The sequence below is a fragment of the Meira miltonrushii genome, assembly GCF_003144205.1.
Source record: "Meira miltonrushii strain MCA 3882 unplaced genomic scaffold FA14scaffold_5, whole genome shotgun sequence".
NCBI classification, from domain to species: Eukaryota; Fungi; Basidiomycota; class Exobasidiomycetes; order Exobasidiales; family Brachybasidiaceae; genus Meira; species Meira miltonrushii.
The window spans coordinates 603,878-629,305 of record NW_020289947.1 but is presented as its reverse complement, the minus strand read 5'-3'; the positions used below and the strand labels follow the sequence as shown (position 1 = coordinate 629,305).

At 43.9% G+C, this 25,428-nt stretch overlaps 9 protein-coding genes across 9 annotated transcripts; 5 read left to right on the top strand and 4 right to left on the bottom strand.

Annotated features, from left to right (window-relative positions):
* Positions 1–226: 226 nt before the first annotated feature.
* FA14DRAFT_162374 (uncharacterized protein) lies at positions 227–4,076 on the top strand. Its single transcript, XM_025499571.1, has one exon. The coding sequence runs from the start codon at positions 321–323 to the stop codon at positions 3,903–3,905; it is 3,585 nt and encodes a 1,194-aa protein (XP_025352425.1). The 5' UTR covers positions 227–320; the 3' UTR covers positions 3,906–4,076.
* FA14DRAFT_162373 (uncharacterized protein) lies at positions 3,997–6,068 on the bottom strand. Its single transcript, XM_025499570.1, has one exon. It carries the CDS (start codon positions 5,968–5,970, stop codon positions 4,069–4,071), a length of 1,902 nt encoding a protein of 633 aa, XP_025352424.1. The 5' UTR covers positions 5,971–6,068; the 3' UTR covers positions 3,997–4,068.
* A 974-nt stretch (positions 6,069–7,042) lies between these two features.
* FA14DRAFT_162372 (DUF1682-domain-containing protein) lies at positions 7,043–8,493 on the top strand. The gene has a single exon (XM_025499569.1). The coding sequence runs from the start codon at positions 7,066–7,068 to the stop codon at positions 8,356–8,358; it is 1,293 nt and encodes a 430-aa protein (XP_025352423.1). The 5' UTR covers positions 7,043–7,065; the 3' UTR covers positions 8,359–8,493.
* FA14DRAFT_162371 (uncharacterized protein) lies at positions 8,461–12,399 on the bottom strand. Its single transcript, XM_025499568.1, has one exon. The coding sequence runs from the start codon at positions 12,367–12,369 to the stop codon at positions 8,497–8,499; it is 3,873 nt and encodes a 1,290-aa protein (XP_025352422.1). The 5' UTR covers positions 12,370–12,399; the 3' UTR covers positions 8,461–8,496.
* A 164-nt stretch (positions 12,400–12,563) lies between these two features.
* Positions 12,564–13,696, top strand: FA14DRAFT_174966 (S-adenosyl-L-methionine-dependent methyltransferase). The gene has a single exon (XM_025500568.1). The coding sequence runs from the start codon at positions 12,601–12,603 to the stop codon at positions 13,552–13,554; it is 954 nt and encodes a 317-aa protein (XP_025352421.1). The 5' UTR covers positions 12,564–12,600; the 3' UTR covers positions 13,555–13,696.
* A 168-nt stretch (positions 13,697–13,864) lies between these two features.
* FA14DRAFT_162370 (uncharacterized protein) lies at positions 13,865–18,520 on the bottom strand. The gene has a single exon (XM_025499567.1). It carries the CDS (start codon positions 18,129–18,131, stop codon positions 14,055–14,057), a length of 4,077 nt encoding a protein of 1,358 aa, XP_025352420.1. The 5' UTR covers positions 18,132–18,520; the 3' UTR covers positions 13,865–14,054.
* A 116-nt stretch (positions 18,521–18,636) lies between these two features.
* FA14DRAFT_162369 (ribosomal protein S5 domain 2-like protein) lies at positions 18,637–20,067 on the top strand. Its single transcript, XM_025499566.1, has one exon. The coding sequence runs from the start codon at positions 18,838–18,840 to the stop codon at positions 20,017–20,019; it is 1,182 nt and encodes a 393-aa protein (XP_025352419.1). The 5' UTR covers positions 18,637–18,837; the 3' UTR covers positions 20,020–20,067.
* Positions 20,068–20,350: 283 nt separating this feature from the next.
* FA14DRAFT_162368 (putative ubiquitin-specific processing protease 21) lies at positions 20,351–23,718 on the bottom strand (the record flags this gene model as incomplete). Its single annotated transcript, XM_025499565.1, has 1 exon — positions 20,351–23,718. Exon 1 carries the CDS (start codon positions 23,693–23,695, stop codon positions 20,351–20,353), a length of 3,345 nt encoding a protein of 1,114 aa, XP_025352418.1. The 5' UTR covers positions 23,696–23,718.
* Positions 23,719–24,878: 1,160 nt separating this feature from the next.
* Positions 24,879–25,322, top strand: FA14DRAFT_108359 (ribosomal protein S7; the record flags this gene model as incomplete). The annotated part of the gene is made up of 1 exon (XM_025495839.1): positions 24,879–25,322. A coding segment is annotated over one exon (444 nt), but the record flags the coding sequence as incomplete, so codon positions are not given.
* Positions 25,323–25,428: the final 106 nt, after the last annotated feature.

The window sequence follows — 25,428 nt, the reverse complement described above, 5'->3', positions numbered from 1 at the left end:
TTGAATGTTGTTGTCGCTAGGCTCTCTTTTGAGTGAATCGGGAATATACGCGTTTGGCATGTTTAGGCTACACATCCGGAGATTTTAGTCTGAAACGCGATTGCGCCGCTTTGTGTCTGTACTAGAAACACACGCGTCTCAAAATAAGAAGAGGAACTGGCCCTATGCATAATCTGGCATAAATGTAATAAGCTTGGGCCTCCACGCTCTTGCTGTTGGTTTGGAAATGCAACACACCCTTTTACTCAATACTTAAAGAGAGATTGTTATCATTCACTCTACCACCATCCTGATTGGGATTCATTCGGTCTTATCAAAAGATGGATCTCTTAAACAATCAACCTTTGGTACAGCTACGATATTCAATAGCAGAAGCATCAAGTTACTCAGGTGCTTATGCTCCTCAAAATATATTGTATGACCGACCACATGATATGCGTTCAAGATGGACAGGTGCTGCAGTCGCAAATATGGTAGCACCCTCAATAGGAATGAGTTCAACTGCATCTAATCAAGCAACCGAATCAAGCGGTCCTTCTTTGATGACATCTCGTGATGGTGGGTATTCCTTAGGTCGTTCTACTACAGCTGGACAAAGTGTCAGCAGCAACACAAGTGCTAATACTGCTATCCCAATTGCAGGCATAAACAAGGGTATTGGAACACAAACATCAAATAGCACTCTAATAGGCGGTGGCTTGACGGAGAAGCAATACTTAATACTGAAACTGGAAAAGCCTGCAATCTTGAAAAAGATTTATTTTGGGAAATACCACAAATCTCACCCCTGCAACTTAAAGGATTTCAAGATATACGGAAGTGCATCAACTCGTGATCCTAAATCAAAAGCTTGGGTTAGACTGGTTCGTGGTGTTTTGAAAAATGATGCGATTCCGGAAACGTTTGAGACACGGTATACGACTGCCGATGGCGTCCCGTTTCCTGTTCGATATATCAAATTGGTTCCATTAGCAACACATTTGCCAAATTACAATTTTTCGATATGGTACGTTGCTTTGGAAGGTATCTCTAATCCGCAAGTTGTTACACATATTTCGACAGCATTCCATCAGCATCGCGAATCGGTTGCATTGCGATTGATTTTGAAACACTTACGCAGTAGGGCATATCACTCTGCATACAGAATCCTCTTGGAATCTTGCGGTCTAGACGCCCAAAACGAGGACAAGGAACTTCCCACAATCGGACCCAAACGTCCTTTCGAAAGGCCTGTTGTGACGCAACTGTTTCATGCTCTAATGCAAGGCTCGTGGGACATTGCTGAAGCCTGCTTAGAACGTGCTGCATGGGGCGAACAGAATGTGGGATCTGTTGCATCATCTATGGAAGGATCGGGAGATAGCGAGCCATTTGTTCATCAAGGTTCTGCAGAGGCTGGACAACATATCAATTCTGCAGCTTCACTGTTATCGGCTTACGTAGATCGATCGATCCCTAAACCTGTCTGGCATCAAGTTCTCTCTACTGACTTGAACGGCGATACACCATCCGGACGAGGGGGTCATCAGATGGAATTGGATAGCGATAAAGGAATCCTATGGCTATTCGGAGGTTGGGACGGCAGTAAGGACCTTGCGGATCTTTGGGCTTTCCATATTCGCGAAAGCAGATGGCGTTGCATTAGCCGGGACGTTCGTCAGCAAGGTGGCCCTGGACCTCGAAGTTGTCATAATATGGTATTCGATCCGAGAACTGGATTTTTGTACATCCTTGGAAAATATGTGGATTACGATAAAGTACCTTCGCCTGCTCGAGGCTCATCACCGGGAAATGCTTCTTCTGATCGTACAGGTGCTGCAGATAACAATCTTGCCCCTTCAAGTGCTGCAAGAGGCATGTTCCTTCCTAGATTCCCGGGTGGTCCATCATTGCCTGAATCGACAAATACACGAGCAGAAGGGGAAGAAGCAGGATTGTTCACAAGCAATAGAGGAGGTCATATGCGTTTGATGGCGTCCACCGGTAGAAGTATGGCAAGCGCAGAGCCCGATTTGGGCAGATCTGAGACTTCGATGACAGGGGAAAATCAACCGCTGATGGAAGAAAGACAACCTCAAATCAAGACAGGGTATGAGTCTGACTTCTACCGATTCTCTACTCGTACAGAACGTTGGGATCGTTTATCTCTCAACACACATGCTGAAGGAGGACCGAAATTGATCTTTGATCATCAAATGCTCATCGATCCTGAAACGCAAATGTTGTATGTATTCGGAGGTCGTGTTGCCCATCCTGATGTGAACAAAATCGAGCTAAGCGGAATGTGGCAATACGATGTCATTCAACGGTCTTGGCAATTCATCTTTGACGATAATACGATTCCGCATGCACGTATTCCAGCTCGCGTTGGCCATACGATGTTACTCGATACGCCAAAGACTGGCGCTATGGCAGGAAAGAGAATTCTGTGGATCTTGGCCGGTCAACGTGGAACGACGTACCTTGCTGATATGTGGACTTATCAAATCAATACTGGAATCGTACGTGAAATCAGTAGAGATTATAGTCAATCTGGACCAGAAGGAGGCTTTACGCAAAGGGCAACGATTGATACCCAAAAGCGCGAAATTCACCTTTTCAGCGGTCTTGTTCGCAAGAGCAAGAGTAAAGGTGAGAGAGTGAAAAGTGCATTTTGGGTCTACAATATCGAACGAAGCGAATGGAAGCTGCTTTACCAGCATGGCGGAACCGGAAGTGCTTTACGGCCTGAGCAACAAGAAAGTGAAGAAACAGCGTTCAACAACGGTGAAGGTGAAGACGATACCCCCAATGAGCCAGTCGAGCCTGGTAGAGGTCCTACACAAGCGTTCCCAATCATTGATGAGAGTCGATTGTTTGAAAGTGGACGAGCAAGAAATGTACCTGCTCGAGATCAATCTGTAGAGCCAGATATCCCAATGACTCTTCGTGACAATTCGCCCGCCGTCATTCCTGGCTCTCCGCGTCCGGGCGCTTCCAGTATGACGGACAATGCTGGATCATCATGTTCTGAGCCACGACCAAGGTTTGCAGCTCAAATGGTGTATGACAACAAGAAAGGCAATTTCTACATCTTTGGAGGAAATCCGGCAGAAAGCAATTCACCTGCGATTCGATTAGATGATCTTTGGTGTTTGGATCTTGTACGGCCAAGCATTTCGGAAATCTTACGTAGAGCAAAATTCAAATTACGCAAACAAAGATTTTTGGAAATGGCACAAGAAGCTGATCAAATTGATGAAGGACCAGGTGGAATAGGAGCAATGCAAGCATTGATTTATTTGCAAACGCAAGTTTCACAAGTTGTCAATCATGATGCGCCAGAAGAAAGTCAAGCGTTCAGAAGATTGATGTCACATCTTCTTAATGCGGGACACAATGCAGGACGTGAATCAACACCTTCTTCCTCTAATCGAACACATCCTTCTATCAATCTAAGTTCTGATCCTCTGTTCAGCAGTGATGGTAGTAGCCCTTGGATGTCGCCGGTGCCAGGCGTGAGCGTTACAGCAGAAACGGGCACATTCGCAAATCTACGTTCGGACGACGATCCTGCAAGCTTGTCCGTTTTGTCTTCCGACAGAAAGGGTTTGAGTTCAGCTTCCGGTGAACAAAATAGCGATTCTGAAGGTGATAGTGAAATGCTTTCGATTTCACAAGTATTACCGCAAAGCAACGAAAAATCGGCAGAAGCAAATCAAACAGCAGCAAGTACAACAAACCTTGAAAGTTCAAGCAATGTAAGCGCTTCTGCACGTCAATTAGCCTTGGAAGGTCAACCAACGGCTTTGTATAGACAACGTTATCATCTTTTCCGTTCACTTTGTCAATTTTTCCCGCCCAATGGTGTTGAACCAAATTTGGATTTGTTGGATTGTGTTGAAGTTAGCAAACTTACATTTTAAAGATGATTTTTCATTTCGAAAAAGAAATACCCCTTTTCCTCTACTTCAATGATACCTTTGTAATCAATTTGGATTTCTCATACATTTGTTTAACAGAATGTTATCTATCGCAATAATTATTATACTATACATACATACATAGGTTGATATTGTGACAATTAATTTACAGCCTAGTTTGCTCAAAACCGGTCCAAAATCTACGTAAACCCATCATACCTGCTGGAGGAGGTTGACCATTATGAAAAGTGTGTGTATTTCCCGCTTGTACAGGGTGAGGTGATGCATCGGGATGCTGCTGTTGTTGTTGAGCGGCCACAGCAGCAGCGGCATACAAGCCATGTGGTCCAGTCGGAGGTCCTTGAGGTCCGGCAGGATGCGGAAGAGAACGTTCCATTTGTTGCTGCATCAAAAGAGAATGCATTTGTAATCGAATAGAATGCATTCCATGTCGAACGCTATTAAGCTCATCGTGTGCTCTACCCGCTTCGAAGCCAGCATTCATTGAAACGACATGAGCATCATCTAACCTTCTTTCGACTTTTGTTATACGTTCGGATAATGTTGAAAGGTTTACATTGATCGATCGTAAAGAGCCAGCAATGCTTGAGGGAGAAGTATTGCTGCCGTTTGATAGACTCAACCTGTTCAAATGCGTTGATACTTGGTCAAATACAGTCCCTTCGTCTGATTGATTATTAGTTCGCAGATCTTCAGGCCAATGCCAGGGTTCCTCTTCTGCGCTGTCTGCTATTGGTGCACTGGCATACGGCGCAAGCACCAGCTGTCCTCCAACTGATTCGCCATCTTCTGTTTCATCAAGATTTAATCTAGTGAGTCCAGTTGCAGATCTAGCACGACCTCTCCGTGCCAGCGGAGGAGGAACAGCAGCACCGCTGCTCTGTTGCGGCGGGGATGAGATCGTTTCAGCATTGCGTAGAGGTGTCTGGGGAGATCCTGTCTCTTGATACGGAGTGTATTCTTGCCCGATAGCAGCGATACAGTGAGAGAGTAGCTTAACCAAATCTTTTTGATTCTCTTCCATCGTGGTCATTCGCTGGGTCAATCTTCTGTTGTCTTGCTCTAAATCATTCAACGTTGCTGTATTTGAGTCCAAGAATGATCGTAGAGGTGCCAATTTACAGTTTGCTAAGTGCATAGTAGCTTGGTGATCTTCATCTGCTTCCGTACCCAAATCACCACGTCGTCCTCTCCAATGACAATAAGGCGCAAGAGGACATCCAACCACAACCTCTTCACATCGTCCTTCATGCTCATCAATTTCATCTTGTCGTAATTCGAGTGTGCAATGTTGGCACTGTTCAATCTTCGCAGGACAGCTGCTCAGGTGATGTTCTAAGTCAGACTCTCTCACCATCACGCCACATCCATCTTCCACATTTGCAAATGGACAAGATATCCGTTCTATCGAGCAGTCCCCTGAAGTGATGTGGGCCTGCCAATCTTTTCGCATGACCTTCTTTCCGCATCCACATCGGCCATTCGAGCTGATCGCTTGACCTGAGTTTACCACCTCTGCTTCATCAATATAAGCGAATGCGCAATCCTTCCGAACGTGTCCTTCGATCAAGCCCCTTTCGGCAAGATGTGCACAACCTCTTGATTCATTAGGACATTTAACCAGTAAGGAATCCACCATATTTCTAATCAACGCAGCTGCTGGTCTGAGCTGGGAGGATACAAATCGCGTCCTACAGCTTGGACAATGACCTTTTGCTTGTTTCTGATATTGTGATTGTTCCACATTCTCATCCTCTGTACTATCGTTTGTTCTACTTTGACTGATCGTTTCAACATGTTGTTCGATGCAACCTTTGCAAAAGACATGTTCGCAAGAGGGTATGAGACTTGGCTCAATGAAAGGATTTAAGCAGATAGGACATTTGAGCCATTCCGAGATACTCTGATCGTCCAAAGCATATACGTATTCACGTTGATGTATTTCCGAAAAACGAGAAGAAGATGAAGTTGTAGAACGAACAGATGATCTTCTTCGTATTGGCTGGCTTGAAGAATGTGAAGGTGTTCTAGATGTTGATGCAGACATCTTCTACCTTTCAAATCATCAAATGAGAAATTGTTCGCGATCACCAATCAAGTTCGCACATTGTTGTGGAAGGAAAGCAAAAAAGTCGAAATGCTAATTAAGCCATTATTCCGGTATAGCCGGCATACGCTGCCGTACGAACTCCACAGGCTTTAAATACGCTTTAGTGTAATGTTAGAGCTTGCATCCACCGTGTGCGTACGCCGTTGCAATCCTGCCCCGCGTAATATTCACACGGTGGGCAATCGATCATGGACTTCGTGTTCTTGTGGGTAGGGCTGAGTCCATTTCCATCCCTAGCAAAGTTCAAATTTGTCTTGATATGCTTAAAAATACACTTTCTACTTAGACTTAGGGTATATTCTTAATTTAAGTTAAACGTTTAGCTACAGAGAACTAATCTTGACTTCCACGGTTTCACTTCAACGGTAGTCTTGAGATCAATAGAGTATATCGAGACACTCAAACAATTTTTAGCCACAAAGGTATGAAAGCACTCAGAGCTGAAGATGAAAACAAGCTCAATAATCGAGAGATGAGATAGGGAAATGCTTTTAAAAAATAATTTGACACATTATTATATTAATTCAATTAAATTATTTCTCATTTTAGAAGTTTTAAAACTGTTTTTTCTTGTTGTATAATTCCTAGAATGTCATTCAGTGTTGCAGAAATGATGATTGGAATTCTTACACTTTGACTTCGTTGTAATAAATTGATTATATTGTGAAACAGAACAGCATAAAAAATAACAATTGTTCAAGAATTATCAAAAGAAAGCGGGGAATTGGCACTTCTTTGACACACCTTATCAATATATTCATGGGTCGTTCATTTATCTCCTCAATATTTAACTGGAAAATGTACCTTCTCGTTCGACATTGTCCACTTTCCTTCTTCACTCTCTATCTGATGATCATAGCGATCCGCTTTTAAACGCCATGCTTCAGTCACTTTGAATAGGCGCGATTCGACAAAGCCTGGGTAAAGCTGACACGTGCACGGCGCCAACGCTAAAGCCATGTGGAACATTAACGAGCATAAGCGTGTCTTGAACATTCCTTCCTGCCCACATCATCCTTATAGAGGCAAAAGATGAAGAACGATATGCTTCTTACTCTGCTTTTGAGCACCGTAGCATTCTCTTCGGCTGGCATGGTTGGAGCTGTGGAACTACCAGGTTTCCTTAAAGGTGCCATACCCGAACAATTACAAGATTTACCGTGGTATGAACGGTCGTACGAGTTCACTTTGATTCGTACACCCGTCAAAGTTAGACCGATCGATTTCAAGCTAGAATCTCTATTTCTCGGTATCGCATTCGTTTATTTTATCGCTCATCTTATCGGAAAAGCACGTAATCGTGCATTAGCAAAAGCATGGTTAAAGACCGCAATGCCTTTATTGGAAGATGAATTCGCATTTGTAGGAAAAGAAGATGCACCTGCAGGACATCATTTTGGTACAGGAGAAGGAGATGGAAAACTTGTCTGGAACGGCGGTGGTGAAGCATTGGCATATGCAAGTGGTAGACGTGGCGTAGACGGTTTGCAAATCCTGTTCCGCTTAACACCTTTTCATGATCCGTTTGAATTGTTATACACCTTCCTTTACAATACCGCAACCGGATCATCCAAACCTGTGATCAGTGATACAATCTCACTCACCTTCTTGTTGCCCTTCCAATCTCCTGACAACATTTCTGGCGTCTTTGCAATCGCTGAAAAGAGTGTCTTACGTGAAAGTCGTCAAGGTCGTTTTGACATGACATTTGCCAAAGTGTTGGATGGTGAGAACGTAAACTCGCAACGTCAATTGGATGCAAGATATGCTATCATGAGCGAAGTTGGTGACCTAACAGATGCATTTTTGGGTGATATCGGAGACAAGGGTAACGCTCAGCGTAATCGGGTTGGATTGCAAGCTGCTTTGAACAATAGCGAAGCAGGAAATTACCTTTACAGTCTTGTCTTATCCGATCAACCGGAAAAGCGACCCGAGACTGGTGCGATTCCCGTCGAAAAACGTAAAAGGAAGCTCGTCTTGACTTTGCGTATGCCAAAGAGCCAAAGTGGAGCAAAGGCTTCCTTGTCTTTGGTTGAAGCAGCATGCAATTTGGTAGACGCTTTGGAACTTGGAAATGCCAAATTGAACAATACAACAATCAACAAATTACGTCAAACACGTGTTGCTGTTGATAAAGAACTTACTGAAGAAGCAACAAAGTATGATCGTGAAGATGAAGAAGAAGCACGTCAAGCTGCCAAAAAGAAAGCAGAACAGGAAAAGTTTGATAAATTATCTCCAGCAGAACAAGAAAAGAAGAAACAAGTGGAAAAGAAGAGACAACAAAGAAAGGCACAAGGCAAACAAATGACAGCACGTTAAAAAGTGGGCAATTTCATTGCTTGCAAGAATTGCCTTCTCCTTCAATAGATTGCAGATTGCAATTAAAATGTGCTTTACTCATATTGAAAGTGTAAAAAATGCGCAAAAAATGGAATATAATTGTTATAACAGCTATTCTTACATGATCATTTCTTGACTTCCTACATTACTAAGAGCGGCGAAATCGATATCATCTCCTTGTTCTTGATCGCCCAAAGATTCTACCACCAATCGTTTCACTTCATTGAACCAAACCGATAAATCCACCGTGCTCATAAGCTCTTCCAATTCGGCAATCTCTGCTTGGCTATCTTGTGCCAATTCATCAACTGTGACTTGATCCTCGATTTGGACATCATAAGTGTTACTCAAACGAGCTTGAATTGCTTCTAGAGAAGGCTGAACAATCGTTTGAACAGGTTCCAAGACGGCAGCCGAAGTACTTTCTGTATCTGCACATGCACGAAGAGCATGATAAAGAGCCGTGTTGCGCAAGCGAGCTTCCAGTACAGCATCTGCTGTATCCTTTGTTTGTGTGACCGTTTTCCAATCATCGAACAAGATAATTCGTCTCCACAAGCTGGTCAAAGCAGATTGAGCTCTAGCTGGTGGAAGATCGCGTGCTCGAATGAATGCTTCAATCGCCAAGATAAAGTCGGAATTGCTATCTTCATTCGCATCGTGTAATGTCAATAAATCGATCAAATCCTCAACCGAAAGCACCCGGCCATCGAAAAGGTCTTTGGCAAGATGAAGGTATAATTTACCAAATGCGGGTCTCATTGAAGATAAAGCCAGCACCGCATCCTCTGCAAATGCCAATAAATCATCTGGGGAAAGAATTTCTCCTTCTGCTTCATTTGCCTTTTTGCGTAGATTGTTCTTGATCCTATCATGAATGTTCACTAAATCGATCTGATCGTCAAATTGTTCGATCGCGCTTTGTTCAGATTGGGAAGCGATTTGTCCTTCGACCAAATGACTTGCTTGACTCAATTTTGCCAAGCTTAAAATCAACCTCTTGCTCGATACACTTTGCTTTTCATTATTGGCTTCATTTGCCAATCGTACTGTAGCACGAGAGAAATCTGACAAAGCAAAATCGTGCAGCCAAGTCACGCGATTCAAGCTGGGATTTGCATCCAAGAATTCTCTCAAGAGACCGTTGAAGCTATCATCTTGAGCTAAAAGTGTTTGCATCTCATCATTTTGTGCGTAATAGGTATATAGAGCTCCTGCAAACGCTTGCCCATATTTATTGAGATAGAATCTTATACGTGCAACTCTTTGCTCTTTTGACAAGCTGCAACACAATTCTGTCAACGTCTCGAAATCTTTATGTTGTTCGGCAAGATTGAAAGCGCGATCACCACGGCCGATTGACCTGAGAGGGAGGAGGAAATTGCGTCTTTCAGCGTTGTACTCCTCCTGCAAAGTAGCATATTCGCGCTCGAGAGATGGATGACTTGATCCTGCCAATCGAAGATAAGACAGTCTTTCCTTGTAAGCGTCCAAGGTGTACGAAGCCAATTCGTACAATTGTCCTTTCAATGTAGATTGGAGATGCTTCTCATACTCTTCTGCAGTGAGTGTTTCTAGAGACAATTCTCTGATCTCCTGATCGATCGTGTTTCCCAATTGACGTGTTCTGTCTTGAATCAATGAGACTGTGCCTGACAAAGATTCTCGCAAAATCTTTACATTATTTCCAGTGCAGGTCCATGCTTCGAACGCAATGCTGGAAAGGTCCAAACCATACAAACTTGCCGTTTCATGTTGGTATCGCGATGCAGCTTGATAGGTAGTCAGAAGGATACGATTGGTCTCGCACACAGTTGCGGAAAGACGAGAGATACCTTGAGATGCCGATTGCTGGGCAAGTTCGTGCACACGATTCAGAACCGCATTAAGCTCTCTCAGCTCAAAGCGGAAGAAATGACGTAAAACATCATCATCCTCAGCATCTTGACAGATATCTTTCACTGCATCTCCAAAAGGATTGCCAACATTTTGCAACCTAATCGGCGTGCTCATCAATTCATCGACATAATTCCATAGATCGATCGCCGATGCGATCAGTTGAGCATCAGCACAAAGTCGTCTAAGAGAGTTTTGCGTCATGAGCCCCATCATACCGTTCAATGATAAAAATGCTGCCAATGAATGCAAACGCTCCAAACGATTGGCAAGCTGTAGCTTTGTATCAAGAGTATTGATAAGACTTGGAGATTCAGAGCGAACGATGTCATCGCTGAGCTGTTCAGCCGCCGCAATCAGATCGCCTCGCATATCCAATGGTAAATCGAACGAGATGGGATTTGCGGCATTGTCACTATGAAAAACGCCTCTTTCAAGCTTAGTCTTTAGTCTGTGTGTGTCGACAACATTTCGATCTTCACCGGATGCGATCAAGTCTGATAAGCCCTTTGCTGCCACAACATCGACGGAAATAAGCAAGGTACCGCTGCGTTGGGTGAAGACGGAAATCGATGCTGGTGCGGCGTCATCTCGAGGCTCATGATATGCAGGTTCTCCTGTACCGATTATGCGATTGGAAGAAACATCACGCAATTCGATACTTTCTTCCAAGCCATCACTCTCCAAAAGCCTGAAGATCACCGCCTCTGTGAAAACGACGTAAACTACTGGGCCTCCATTTGGTATGAGCAAACGAGGGAAATCACTTGATCTCGTGTCGGCAAGTCTACTGTAGCGTAGAGAAGTAATACCTTGTACGACAAGCTCGCTTCCTCTACCTTGCAGGGTTGCATAACCGTAATGCAGCGCTCCACCCTCGATCAAAGGGAAAGAGTACAAGATGATTGATCGGCCATCTTTCGTCACTGCTACATCCACCAATTTAAGGCTTTCTGCTGATTGACTGCCGTCAGCAATTCGTTCATCACGTTCGATCAAAAGTGGTCGCACATCTTCATCGAATATCATCTTTTCTCCCCTTCCATCAACAAGAGACCACTTTTGCAGTGTTTGTTGTGTGATTGCGTAGACGTCACTTGTGCTCTCGGTCTCGTTTGATGACCAAGAAGCAAGTCCAACAATGCCTGCACTTGTACTTGCAAGATTCGCTGCTGCTCCAAACAAGCGTCCAAATATTCCTCTGGGCTGAGCGAACAAGGTCACCACAGGCTGAAGCATACCACCGGACGCGATCAGGCGGATACAGATCAATCGGGAATGGGTTGTTGAAGCGACGAACAAAGTAGGCTTGCATCGATGTAGCGAATTGACAGATTCACCCATTCCCAAAGCAATCGAGTACTGTTGCCTTTTGTCTTGTACCTGAGCAAAAGAGCTGCTCACATTGTCGCTGTAAAAGACATCACCTCCTGGCGTGATTAGTAGGAATCCAGGCTGTCGGTCTCTGCCTTTAGGCACGAAATCACAAGAAGGTAATATTGTTTGCTGACTGGAGGCGTATGCTGATGCTATCGAATGGGCAAAGCAAGTTGGCGTCTCATAGCTACGCATTGAGTAGCTCCAGATAAAGTAATTGTTCTTGGTGACAATGAATGCATGATTTGTGGCAGTATCAAGAGAACCCGAAACCAGATCGTATGGGCTTGCAGAGTTTAAAGCTGTACTAACGTCATTTGGCATTCGAGAAAAAACGGAAACAGAATGATTGTCATCTCGTGATAAGATTGTTCCTTCAGTTAATCCGCCTGCTCTTGTTTTTTCTCTTTTCCGTATTGAGTCACCATTTATTGTGCTATCAAATGACTCATCACCAATCGAAGAGGGTGCTGCGTATGAAGAATCTCTCAAAGCAGATCCAATGTAACGCATCGAGTCTCTCTTACGTTGACCTGCATTTCCGCCAAAGCTGCTTCCCGTCTTGCCTTTGCCAAAAGCTGTTGAAGGCGTTGCTTGTCCTCCAACCCTTGAAGTATTTGATCTTCCGGCCATAGAAGGCGTACTTGCGCGTGAAAGACGGACAGATCCATCGCCTTGCCTTCTCCGGGCCGGCCCTTGGGAAGGAGAAGAGAACATTACGAGTTGGATATACCAATGACAAGTGATGGTAGCCAACATTGAGTATTCTTCTCAAAACCAAACGCGCTCTATGAAGTTGACCATCCTTTTACCGCTTGGACCAATTCGCGTTAAGAAGACGTACTTATTCACGTGCATAGAATTTTTGGAGAAAGTGTCACTTTTGAATCTTCTCATTCAAATGGTTTCAAGACTGCACACTCACAACAGCATGCACTCGATATCAAGATGACAACAAATCAAGTGTCAAACGATGTGGCACCAAAGCATAAGCATACGGTCGGACAAGATCCTGACAGGATAGAAGATATTCTTTTGCAAAATAGAAGGTTAGCAACTTCATTCATGCTGAATAAATGCGAAAAAGAAGCTGCTCGAAATTGGGATGTATTCTATAAAAATCATCATGATAAATTCTTCAAGAACAAAAATTGGACAGAAAGAGAATTCAAGGAGCTAAATGGGAAAGAGGTCGCTAGTACAGAAGGCTCGGCTTCTAAACCGGAAGATGCTAGCGCTTCATTAGACGATCCGATGATCGGAGGCGAGATGGTAAAGGGAAACAATACTGTTCTTTTGGAGGTAGGATGTGGTCCTGGCGCCATGGTTTATCCAGTCTTGGCTCGAAATGAAACCACAAAAGCACATTGCTGTGACTTTTCTCCTCGTGCTGTGGATATATTAAAGTCCAATCCGTTATACAACGAGGAAAGGGTGAATGCTTTCGTCTTTGATCTTGTCAAAGAAGGCGAAACATTAGCCAATCGAATAGAGACACATCCTTTCGGCCAACCTACAGTCGTATCGCTAATATTTGTCCTATCTGCCATTCCACCGAAAGATCATCGTGCCGTACTAGCAAACCTTGTGAAATGTCTCCCTATTGGCGGTACTCTTCTTTTCAGAGATTTTGCACATGGAGATTTGGCCCAGCTCCGATTCCATCAAAAAGCTTCGGCAGCATGGTGTGAGCCAGCTCTACTAAGCGATTCACACGACTTTTATCGACGAGGCGATAATACTTTCACATACTTCTTTAATGAAGAAGAGATGAAGCAACATGCTGATGCTTTACAACTTCAAGGAGAAGTCGAGATCAAGCAAATACATAATCAAAATAGACGGACAGGTGTGCAACTTCATAGAAGATTCATCCAGGCTCGATGGAAGAAGACTTGTTGAAAAGACTTGACTTGCTTGAACGTCCATCGTCCATCCAAAAAATTGTGCTCTTTTGTACCTGTTCTTATCCAGCCCATACCCCGCAGACTCATGCGCTCATGTATTTTTAAGAGAAAGTATTTCAATGCATACATAGATACAGATCAATTATGAGCGAGCACAAAGGATGTATATACTTCTGTCGGAATGTCGACTACGTCAGCGCTACATATTTCACCATGTCGATACAACGCACTTTCCGCTCTTCACTCCCTGGTCAAGGAGAAAGACTGGATGCGGCATGAGCGTCAAAACGCTTTAAGATGGATTTCTCTTCACTGTATCGTCATTGTGTTCTAAATTGTGCTATAAGTAAAATATTACAGAAACTTTGTCCGAAAGGGGTGGTATATCTTAAGTTAAAGATGCGCTATTGGGGGTATAACGACGATGAACTACTAAAAAATCTTGGTCCAGCAAGCTTTTTCGTATAATTTGGGTATATTTGTAATCGTGGTGAATCATGAAAGATTAGGCATTGTTGTCGTTATGATTGGATCTGTGCGTTCGTCAACAGGAGAAGGGATGTCCAATTTGATAAATTGCATCGATGGACTGGTATATGCAGGCACGGAGGAGATACCTCTTGATGTACCGAAATTCGGTAAAGGGTCATGAGATGTTGAAGATTTACGAGAAAAGCCTTGCAATGTAGAAACGTCTTCACTATCAGAGCTCTTGCTCCTAGAATCGAGAAGGGGAGGAGACAGAGTCACGGAGGGTATTGCTTCCGTAGAAGTGATGGAAGTCGGCCTTGGCCTCTTGTTAATCTGACTTTTTGTAGATCTTCTTTGAATGTCATCAGGTGTAGAAATCCTCACTTGTGAAGAAAAAAGGTTTGGCAGTGCTTGTGCTGCATCTGATGTTGTTAATGCAGGAGGGAGTGGATCAGTTGGTGTAGATATGGACAACAATCGAGAACTTGACTTTCCTCTCCTTCGTTCATGCTTTGAAGATGGACTTGTCAAATGTACAGAGCTGACCCCACTAGCCTTGCCTAAAGATGATGAAGAAAGTAAATCATTCATGTACCAGGATCCGCGAGATCCTCGTATCGTGGCTTGATCGTGATGTGGATGAATTGAAGTACTTGCTCCAGAGAATACAGATGAAGGCGAAGACATGATACTGTTGCGATCACGTGGACTGCTTCCCATCGTTGCATCGTCGTTCTCTAGAGATGTTGCATGTCCTTCGTGCGGTTCCAGAGATGGCATAGAATCAAGACTAGGAAATCCCAGAGCAGGCACACTTTGATTTGACTCAGAGCGTCTGATCACGATAGAATTGTCGGAAACATCGACTTGATGGTTGTGTGATTGGTCTTGACTTGCGATAGATGTAGGATCAGACATCTGGCTGACTTTACTGTGATCTTGAGGTTCAACGTGCGATTGATTACTGGGGTCAAGTGAAGGACGCCTGCTTGACAAGCCCCAATCACTGGTCCAAGTCGGTAGCCAGCTTGTTGAACGGTTGCGTTCAGTCGGACCGATACTTCTTGCACTTGCTCCTGCCGGATCGGGCAAGCCAGCAATTATCATGTCCTCTCCTTTATTCGGTCTCTGCCCAGCGTTGCGTTCCTCTTCGGTCGTTGTCACAGCGCTAGGATTACGGCTCATATCTGGACGACTCATGTTACCGTGCAAAAAGCTCAAAGAGCTCCATGAATCTATGCTTCTACGACGATGATCCATTTGCAATCCTTGTGGCAAAGGATCTGGTGATGCGCCTCTGCTACTGGTCGATCCATCTTGAGGTGACAATGGACGGTCCATGATTATGCTTTTAGACTCTCTAGCTCTGTGAGATGCTCGCATTACAATCTGTGGACGAATCACTAGATCGCTGGAAGCTGATAATGTTCTTCTATGAATGCTATTTCCATCAACTGAATAGGACTTTGCCATTTCCGACATGGCATCCAAGCCTCCTTCATTTTGTCGAATCGATATAGTTGGTAGTCTTGGACGTTGACCCGATTGCTCTGATTGAGCACTGGCTGGCTGGCCAGGCATCTTGAAAGCCTGAACTGTTGTATCACCTTCATCTCCAGACATCATTCCTCCGTCGTGTGAAACTACCGAACTGGCAGATGAGAATGTCTTCCCGCTCAGATAATCTTTCATTTGTCTGGCATTACTTTCCGTACTTTGTCGTGATGATTGAACACTCATCATAGCAGAACTTGGCAAAGATGACCTTCTAGACCGTTCATGTGCCGATGCTTGCTGACTGGATGTTCGTTCCATCCTTCCAATGTTAGAACCGCTCGTAATACTCGTGGTTGGGGAGCGTAACGAAGAACGTGTGCTGCGAATCGGAGGAGCCTGTTGAACCCTCTGGAGGTGCAAGGAATCGCTGCCATTGCTCAAATCTAGAGGATCATCCGCGAGATATCTCACCACAGCTTCAAAGGTTGTCAATGTCCAATTCTGCTTTGAGAGCGTGACGTCACTGATACCAAAGAGACGGACATAGTATAAGAGGCTTGTCAGCTTTCGCGGAGCAACTCTGATCAGAACGTAAGCCAAGATCGGTAACAGATCATCCGCTCCTAATGTGGATGTATCTCGTCCTTCATTTTGCCGGCGACTAGATTGGATAGTCGCTTGGTTGATCTCGACTAATGTCGCATGCATCACTTCAAGTGCGTCTAGAGGTGTACGAATTCGACATCTTGTCCTCTGCGTTGAGTGAAAGTTACCATTGTCAAACAAATCCGATTTGCTCGGTAGCCTGCCGGTTTCCGCCATTTGCTTAATTTTAGCAACATTTTTGTCCATCATGATGTACTCCATATCTTCGTCAGCGTCACCCAAGCAACCCAAGATCGCTTCTGCGAGGTTCAAATCGTATGGCTCTAACTTGATCCCTTTCCGTGTTATGCCAAGATCGCTAAGGGAAATTCCATAGTCATGATACGTAGCAAGAATTGAATCAAAAGCTTCATCTGCACCATGTCGGATGCTACAAATCGATCCATACACCTTTGAATGACAGTAACCCATCACCACATTTTCCAGAAGCAGTAAAAGTCGCGCCCTGCCATCGTTGCCTAACCATGTGGTAAGGTCGAGGTCACCCTCACGACCACGCTCTCCGTCTCCATTTGCTTTCCTAGCATGCTCGAATGCATTCCAGGAGCGTGCCAGTATTCCTCTTCGAATGCGAGAGACGTTGTAAGAATCAAAGCCTGGCACATAGACATATGCATTTGCAAATTCTGCTGAAGCACGTTCAAGTGCATCCAAAGCACACTTTAGAGGGCCACGTAAAGGCCCTGTGCTCGGGGGAGGGTCCAACAAGAAAGCGTAATCTGACAGAAACTGTCGTGACAAAGGTATGAGGCTCGAGTCATTCTTCTTTCCATCTTCGATCACAGTGTTTGCCTTTGAGTCTTTCGTAGGGAACGTGACTGAGCTGCCTCTGTCTTCATCCATCTTGAATGTGGTTGTTCTTGCGCTGCTTGCGACAGATACAGGTGGTCTCACACTTTTTCTCATAACCAGTGATGTTGGAACGACCATTCCATCGACTATCAACACGCGTAGTCGTACTCTGTTTTTGTGAGGGAATGAATCTTGGATATTTTGTTGCAGCTGTACAGTATGGTATACATTCGTCTCACTGATGACCTTTAGCGATCGCTTCAAATGTTTTGAATTTTTTGATTCAGTGCTGGCCGTACGTGTAAGGATGATGTGCACAGAATGCAACTCAAGTTGAAATGTTGTGGTGAGGCTGATCCTACTCCAAGGATCTTCAGACACATCCAATTGTGAAACTGGGAATTTGAGGGATTCAAACTGATCTTTGAAGAGGCTTGACGCAGTAAGAGCATGAAGAGATATATATGCATCGCTTCTTAAATCTTCTTCACTTAGATTGGATGTACGAAGGACAGCTTTGCTAGGAATCAGCAAAACTTTTGCGCTTGCCCACTTGGAAGTCTGGCCCATTCGATCCAACAGCGCAGCATATATAGCATTATGCTCCAAGTCTTCCTCCTCCTCCTCTTCTGTTTTGTGACCTTGATGGGAGGAGCTGAGCGTTGATCCTGCTTCGTCAGGGATGAGTGTGCCAAATTGATCTACTGTAGCTGCACCATGGCCATCAGAAATGATCGAATCACGCCATGATCTACTGCCGGTTGACCTATCCCGTAGCATGACGGAAGCTCCCATACTACTAGACCGCAGCCTATCCCTTTCGATGACACGATTCTCTGTGTCAAGGGCATCGAAGCTATATCCTCGGTCATTTGAGTAAATCTGTGGTCGATGAAGAGGTTGAGAGACGGTTGTATGCACCGACGAGGAAGTGGATGCTGAGAATCGATGAAGGCTTGAAGACGATGGAGAGTGAAAATCGCTGACTGTGAAAGATGGTGGTAGCCTACCTGATAGAGGACCATTTATCGTTTGCCTGTTTTCACTGCTCTTGTTTTTGCTTGATCGATCTCCCGATTTGCTCTGATCATTTTGTTGCTGGCGAGCAAGCCGCTTTTTGAATAGCTTCTGTAAAGCGCTCGCCATTGTATTGGAGGTAGATTGGATTGATGAGCCTCGTTGTGTGAATTTACGGCACCTTTCTTTTTACTTAGAACAATGTCATTGCTGATTCACTTTGGATTGTTGACGATGAAAGAATCTTGAAAGAATTGACGTTGAATGTTTTTAATCGTGTGTCTGTAGAAAGGGTATCCTGAAAGTCGTTACTTCATTCTTTTCTTGCTGTTCTTCGGATTTGTGATGCCGTGTGATCAGTCTAAGTTATTGCAACCGGTGCAATAAGCCTTTCTCTATTTTGACAAAGATGGTGATGAAGAAGAAAGAGATCACTCTCTCGTCTTTGATTATTACGCCTACCAATCGGGACACAAATAAAAATCAAAGTTTATGCACCAGTGTTGTTGTTTAAGAAAAAGGCGCGGAAGATATGCGTGTGTAGTAGAATAGTTAAAATTAGCTGCAGGTCCTTTATTAAAAGCACAAATTGGAAGAGAGAACACAAAGGGGGGGCAGCCGCTTGTCTGTGTCTCTGGTGCGGCGGCGCCGGCGCGTCTTACACAAAAGTGTTGGTCTCTGTTTTAATAGCACAAGCAAGTGATATAACGAATAATTGGGAATCAAAGGGAAACGGATAGAGCTTGGATCAAGAACGCTAGCGTATCCCTTTTACCCGAAACGACCTTCTTCTGGAGAAGAATAGAGTGGGAACGGGATCCACTATGAATCAAGAATGACCGCTATCGAATCTTTAATTGAACAATTAGAGGCTTTTGCAAATGAACGGTCGTCCAATCAATCTGCCGAAGCTGCACAACAGGTAGCAGAAGAATTGACCGCATTACAAGCAATCTATGGCGAAGAAAGTATTGGCTTATTGACTGTACAAAAGACACAAACTGGTGGCATCAGTACAGTATCGGCAGATGAAGCAGCACAAAATAGTACGAATGAAGGAGAAAGATGGGTTCCATCACGACCGATCCGATTAGCATTAACAATACCCTTGGACGTATCAAACTCTTCTAATGATAACGAAGAGCCAATAACAATCCGTCTCTCGGCAACGCTACCGTCAGGATATCCATTAGTAGATGCATCGCCTCAATTGCAACTCTTAAGCCGATACATAGGCCCACACGGAGTTGATCATCAATTATTTGGTCGGATATTACGAATTTTTATCCCATCTGAGATCACCGAATCGCAGCATGTCAGATTTGAGAAAGGTCAAGTGGCCCTATTCGATGGCATCGAAAAAGCGAGAGAGCTGATTGAAACCTGGTACACAGAACGTCAAGTAGAAAAGCCATCGCAAGGCACACAAAGTGATGATCAGGATAAAGAAAAGCATTTGTACAATAATGATGACGACGACAGTCTTTCTGATCAAGTTCAACAGCTTTCGTTCGATGACTCAAATCGAACTGATCGAGCCAAAAGCACTTCCACAATGGTCAAATTGGTCACTTCGCCCGCTATATCGGAAAGAAAGAGTACATTTGTCGGTCACGCAGCTGCCCTCCATGATCCGGCTGACGTTCCCATCATTCTTGGCAATCTTCTCCAAGATAGGCGAATAGCGCGTGCCACGCATCCTACGATGTATGCATGGGTCTGCAAGGTAAAAGATGAAAATGGATCTGGAAAAGGTGTCAATGTAGTCCATCGCGATTGCGATGATGACGGCGAAACGGCTGCTGGTGGACGATTAGCTCATCTTTTGGATCTTTGTCATGTTGAAAATGCGATCGTGATCGTCACAAGATGGTATGGTGGAGTTCATCTTGGTGCAGATCGTTTCAAATTGATCAATAGAGCTGCTCGTGATGCTCTTGAATTGGCGGGATTAGTAGACGGACCTTTGAATCCATCCAAAGGCAACAACAATACAAAAGGACGCAAAGATCATTGAATGTAAATTACCGAAAGACTTGTATTATATGCATCATGCAATTTGACAATTTCAAATTTTTCTCACATCAGATCTGCCATTTCGATCTCAGAACTGCTCACGATGTTATAATCAAATGGAGTCACGATCGTATCGAAAGTTCATAGCTTGGAACTCGTTTTGATGAGAAATTTAGAGAATTTGTTTACATGCCCTACAAGATATTGCTAACAAAAGATTCACAGATGTGATCTTCGCCAAATGTGGTGAGAAGAAGGAGGAGGAAAAAAAGATAATGAACGAGGTGTCGAATAAGAATACAATCTGCTCTGTATGTTAAAGAAATGGTTCTTTAATTGCCAATTCGAATTCCTCTATCTTGCACTGCAGTTGCTATCCTTCCCGTTTTACCGGATCGATCAATATGATCTAATCCTAAAACATCATCAGGCAAGAATTTATGATTATAAATCACATCATCATCTTCCAAATAAGATGGTTGCTTGTACGTGCTAGATTGAACCAATGCGAATCGGAATTTAGCAAAGTCCTTCTCTGCCACTGCCAAACGTTGTTGAAGTCTGGCTTTTGTTTCGCTGAACTTTTCGTCTGGCTTGATGACAAATTTGAACGGAACACCATGCGTACGATTCGCATCTTTGCTAAAGTGGAAAACATTGATGATCTTCTCATCATCTTTCACTTGTGCTTCTTCCACTGAAACTTCTTCTCCGAACAAGTCGGTCATTTCACTAATGTTTCCGATCATTTCGCCTCCATTGAACTCTCTCTGTTGACGACCATTTCCAATCACCTCGAAGATGCGAATCTTGCGGGATCCATTGGGCGATAGCTCAATCGTCTTGGCGAGATGATCAACCACGTCATTGATATTGAACGTCTTGGGCAACAAGAATGATTGAGCTGCTTCTTCATGATTGTGTGCACCCATCCACCAGATCTTGAGACTTCTCTTTGTTTCCAATTCCACAATCGAAACGTCTAATACTTCATAATACAAAAGCGATGCTTGGCCTTGAATATAGCTGGGTTGAACGATTTCGTTTACAGTTTGATTGGCTGTACGCTTCAGAACAGTCTTTGGTGTTCCATTTGGTCCATTTGCCGTAGTGAAGCGCAACTTCAACGGGTCATGCTTCAATCGATCACCAAACTTGGCAGCCATCATATCGTAAGTCATCTTCTTGCTCAATGTGATCTCGTATTCTCCTTTGTAATCCACATCCTCAAATCTTGGCTTGAACAAGACCTTGATTTGGTTTTGTAGGAAGTCATAGAATTGGATAGGGTTGGAATAGAGTGATTGTGCTTCATAATCATGCGCGTCCTTCTCAGAGATTTCTGTCTGGAAGCAGATCACATCACCATCCTGAATTTCACTTTGCAAAAATGTGGCCTTCATCTTCATTTGTTCGATCATACCTGGCTTGATCTCTTCGTACAGACGTACCTGTACCGTTGGTGGCCAGAGCATCAATTGATTGATAGTTGGGACGAGATCAGATACTTTTTGATTTTTGCTCACATAAACCCTTCCAACACCTGTTAGCGATTGTCGAGAAACGTCAAAATATTTCAAGAAGATCATGATTGGTCCTTGTGATTTGTCCATCTGATCATTTGGACCCATCATTTCGAGATATAGTCTCAAATCATTTTGTCGAGAAGCCATACGATCACGTACGGTTTCCAATGTGAGATTTGGATCGTTCTCTGGCACAATCGTGTCAGGTCGTACAGTCTTATTCTGTCGATTGACCAAGACCCACAAGCGCATAGCAGCTTCATCCAACCCAAATTGTTGGGCAAGCTTGCTCTTGAAAAGCAAGAACGGCTCGTTCTTCAGAACGCGGAAGGAAGGCAGATCTGAGGCCGGGAGATTGCGTTCTTCAAAAGTGGCAAGATCAAATCCTTGATGGAGCTTGAAGGTATCTTCGTTGATCACCTTGACTGTCAAGTACAGATGCTGTTCTTCACGCTCCCGCTTTCTTGCCTCCAACTGAATGCGTTCTTGTTCCAACCTTTCGCGAAGATGTGCAGGCGTGTCCTCAACAGTAAATGGTTTCAAGATCTCAGGAGCTTCTGCGTCCCGGACATAGACCAACATGTACGCATTTGTGAAACGCTTCATTGCTCGAACAGGAGCACGAGCCACGCCGCCAAGATGTCCATTTGCCATCTCTCCTCCAAAGTTGTCTTCCAAAACTTCTTTGTCAGTCACTGGTGTTACGCGGTCATCGTCAAACTTGTACCACTTTCCGTCCCGTTCTGGCTTTAGAAGAGCAAAGTAATGACCACCATGTAGATCACCGGAATGGACCAAAACACCATGTAGTTTATATTTCCAGTTCTCATTCTTCTTTGACGATTGTTTGTCGATGTATGGTGCCAAGTCGATATCCATAGGGAACTCATGTCGATCATTGATCTTGACCATGGCATCCTTTTCAATATCGTACTCGAAGCGCTTGAGTTGGAGATGAAGAACAGGTGGGAAGCTCTCGAAGATAACTCCCTTTTTTGCATCTTGTAATCCGTAGCCCTCAGCTTGGTATTTATTATCACCCTCTAGCATTTCTACCTCGACGTAATCGCGGAAAGAGTCCTCCAAATTTGCCATTCCCTTGACATTCAATTGAATATCGTAGAAATCTTCGATACGTGAAGATTCGTAGTCCACATTGACGCAACGCAAATAACTCTTCATCTTTCCAACGAACAATTTTGTGATAGCGCCATCAGCGATCGTTCCTTTCATTTTTGTTTCAAGCTTCTCTTGCAGAACCCGATTAAATTCTTGAACATCATGTTGCAAGAACGAATCTAGCGATTTCCAGCCGAATGATTTGGTCAATTCATTCGTTCCTACAGGTTGATCGGACGTTTGCAAAAGGTAAAATACTCTTTGCAAAGCCAGTGCGACACTCTCGGATGGCTGCTCGTTCTCTGTGGGAATTTGATAGACCGCCCTGCGGAAGTAAGGCGTGCAAAAGAGAGATTGTAATAAAGAGTTCATATAACAAGTTGCACCTTGGTTCTTTAGTCCAACGTAGCCGGTCTCTTTCTTTGAATCGTAATTGATAAAATTATGCCAAAGTACGCCTGTTGGATCTTTGAGAACTCGAACGAAAGCTGAAACACGCGCTGATTCCCTTTCGATGATTGGGCGTTGACGACCTTCGGTGGCCACGCTCAATTTTCTCAATTCGTTGAAACGTGTGAAACCCCAATCCATTTCCTCTGCAGTGAAACGATGATGGGCTTGACTTGAAGAGGAAACAGAAGGATCTTGTGGATTGGAAATCACTAGAGCAAATTGTGCGCATACATGCCATCCCTCTGGACTTCCTTTTGGGTCTGCATAATCTAGATAAACGGAAACCATATCATTTGGTTGACCGTTTGAATTTCCAAAGGGAAAGAGTAGAATTCTCCATCTATGTCCACCACATTCGAATTCCGGTCCTGTTATACGTTTCTCTTGTGTGCTCCAATTGGTAACATCCCAATGCAAAACTTTGAAATCTTCCTCTTCCTGACCCAGATCCGCCAAATGCTTTGCTGCAAATGCACGTTCATCAAGAACAGAAACAGGTTCGTCAACTTCCATGGGTGTTGATACTTGTTCGTCTACCGGACTGACAACAGCCGTAGACGGATCTAGATGTGGGTCCATGGTGATATGTTGATCTTATGGGGAATGAACGTAAGCCGCCCAAGTAATTGTCTATTAGGGAGCGCTAGAGTAAAGTACGCCCTTCCAAAAGTCCTATTTACGACCTCGTCTTCACCTCTGCCGGATCATTGAACTTTTGATAGTCCCAATTTAAGCTCGAAGAAGGATAACAGACCACTTGAACGAAATGTGTGATCGATAGGGTAGGGTTCGAGCACAATTGACGAATGAGCGACGTCTTCCTTTAGTGTCGTGCGTGCTTGCCTGCTTACGTACGATCGAATGTCAATTGCTCCTCTATGGCGATATACGATATGAACGAATGAATACTCTACTCGAGAATTGTATCGATGATGGTGATTCGATATGATTGAAAGCAAGAATGGATTCCAGTACATTGGTGTGCATTTTCATGAAATTCTTCATTGAGAGAAACGCGTTCTACAAAGCCAAGACGACAACTAAGAGAGCCTTGTGTGTGCCTTCGGGCACTTGAATGGGGGCACAGGCCCTTTCGGCTCTCTCTCTCCCTCTCTCTTGCAGTTAAACCCTTTAGCGGGCCTGCGTGTAATGCATCCAAAGCGCAAAGCCAACAAAAATCTCTCCATTTGCTTTTCAATTGCACGTGCACGCTTTAGATCAATTTTTAGTGAGTGCTATGAATAACAAAATGCAGGCCATCAAAAAAATATCTACTTCTTCTTCATCACACGATAGCGACAAGGTGGACATAATGGCTTCGACATTACGCAATGCAGATCACAATGGTCTCTTAAGAGGTCTTACAAATGGAATGCGAACGATGTCAGTCTCATCTCAATCAATAATACGGCAGAGAGGAATTAGCTCAAGTTCAGTTTGCAGAATTGCTGGCGATAATGAAGCAAGTCCAGCTAGAGAGCATAGAAAGGACTCTCCAAACACAGCAGGAGGACCGGATGTGGATACTTTGTCCGGAGAGCCAAAGAACAGCAGTACGGCAGAAGATTTGGGAACAAGAGGAAATAGTACATCAAAATTAATGGAAATTGTGCACAATGCGGGAGCATCACGAGAGAAGGGGGTTCAATTGCCAAAGCAACCTTTTTATAATACAGGTGTACTCTCAGGACAAAGCAAAGTCGTACCAACGGAAGAAATTGCTGCAAGACATGTTCAAACGCCTCCATTAGCACCTTCGGGATATTCGTTGACAAATGTGCCATTACGAACCGATCCGATCTTGAAATCATTGATTAACAATTTGATGAAAGATGGAAAGAAAGCAACTGCAACAAGACATATTTTGGATATGCTAGATCATATGTCTAAAGCAATGCATGCAAATCCACTACCTGCTGTGAAAGAGGCAATTCAAATCGCATCCCCACTGGTAAGACTGCAAACAAGAAAGCAAGGAGGAAAGAATACACAAGTTCCAATTGCTCTTTTCTTAAATCAATCACGTAGAAGAGGCATAATCGCCATCATTGAAGCAAGCAAAAAGAGAAGCGATAGTAAATTATCACTCCGATTGGCAAAAGAGATGATTGCCGTTTTGGAAGGAAGTAGTGCTGCAGTCACACGTAAATTGGACGTTCACAAACTGGCCACGGCAAACAGAAGTAACACTGGTGTTCGTGTTTGATTGTGTGCACCCATTTGGATTATCACACTATTTGTACATTAGTATCACAATTAACATTAAAAATAGATGATTTCACAGTCAATTCTACTTTTCCATAGCACCGATC

Bases quoted from the DNA above. Each gene is read 5' to 3' on its own strand.
- FA14DRAFT_162374 (XM_025499571.1), top strand. From the start codon at position 321: ATGGATCTCTTAAACAATCAACCTTTGGTACAGCTACGATATTCAATA.
- FA14DRAFT_162373 (XM_025499570.1), bottom strand. From the start codon at position 5,970: ATGTCTGCATCAACATCTAGAACACCTTCACATTCTTCAAGCCAGCCA.
- FA14DRAFT_162372 (XM_025499569.1), top strand. From the start codon at position 7,066: ATGAAGAACGATATGCTTCTTACTCTGCTTTTGAGCACCGTAGCATTC.
- FA14DRAFT_162371 (XM_025499568.1), bottom strand. From the start codon at position 12,369: ATGTTCTCTTCTCCTTCCCAAGGGCCGGCCCGGAGAAGGCAAGGCGAT.
- FA14DRAFT_174966 (XM_025500568.1), top strand. From the start codon at position 12,601: ATGACAACAAATCAAGTGTCAAACGATGTGGCACCAAAGCATAAGCAT.
- FA14DRAFT_162370 (XM_025499567.1), bottom strand. From the start codon at position 18,131: ATGGCGAGCGCTTTACAGAAGCTATTCAAAAAGCGGCTTGCTCGCCAG.
- FA14DRAFT_162369 (XM_025499566.1), top strand. From the start codon at position 18,838: ATGACCGCTATCGAATCTTTAATTGAACAATTAGAGGCTTTTGCAAAT.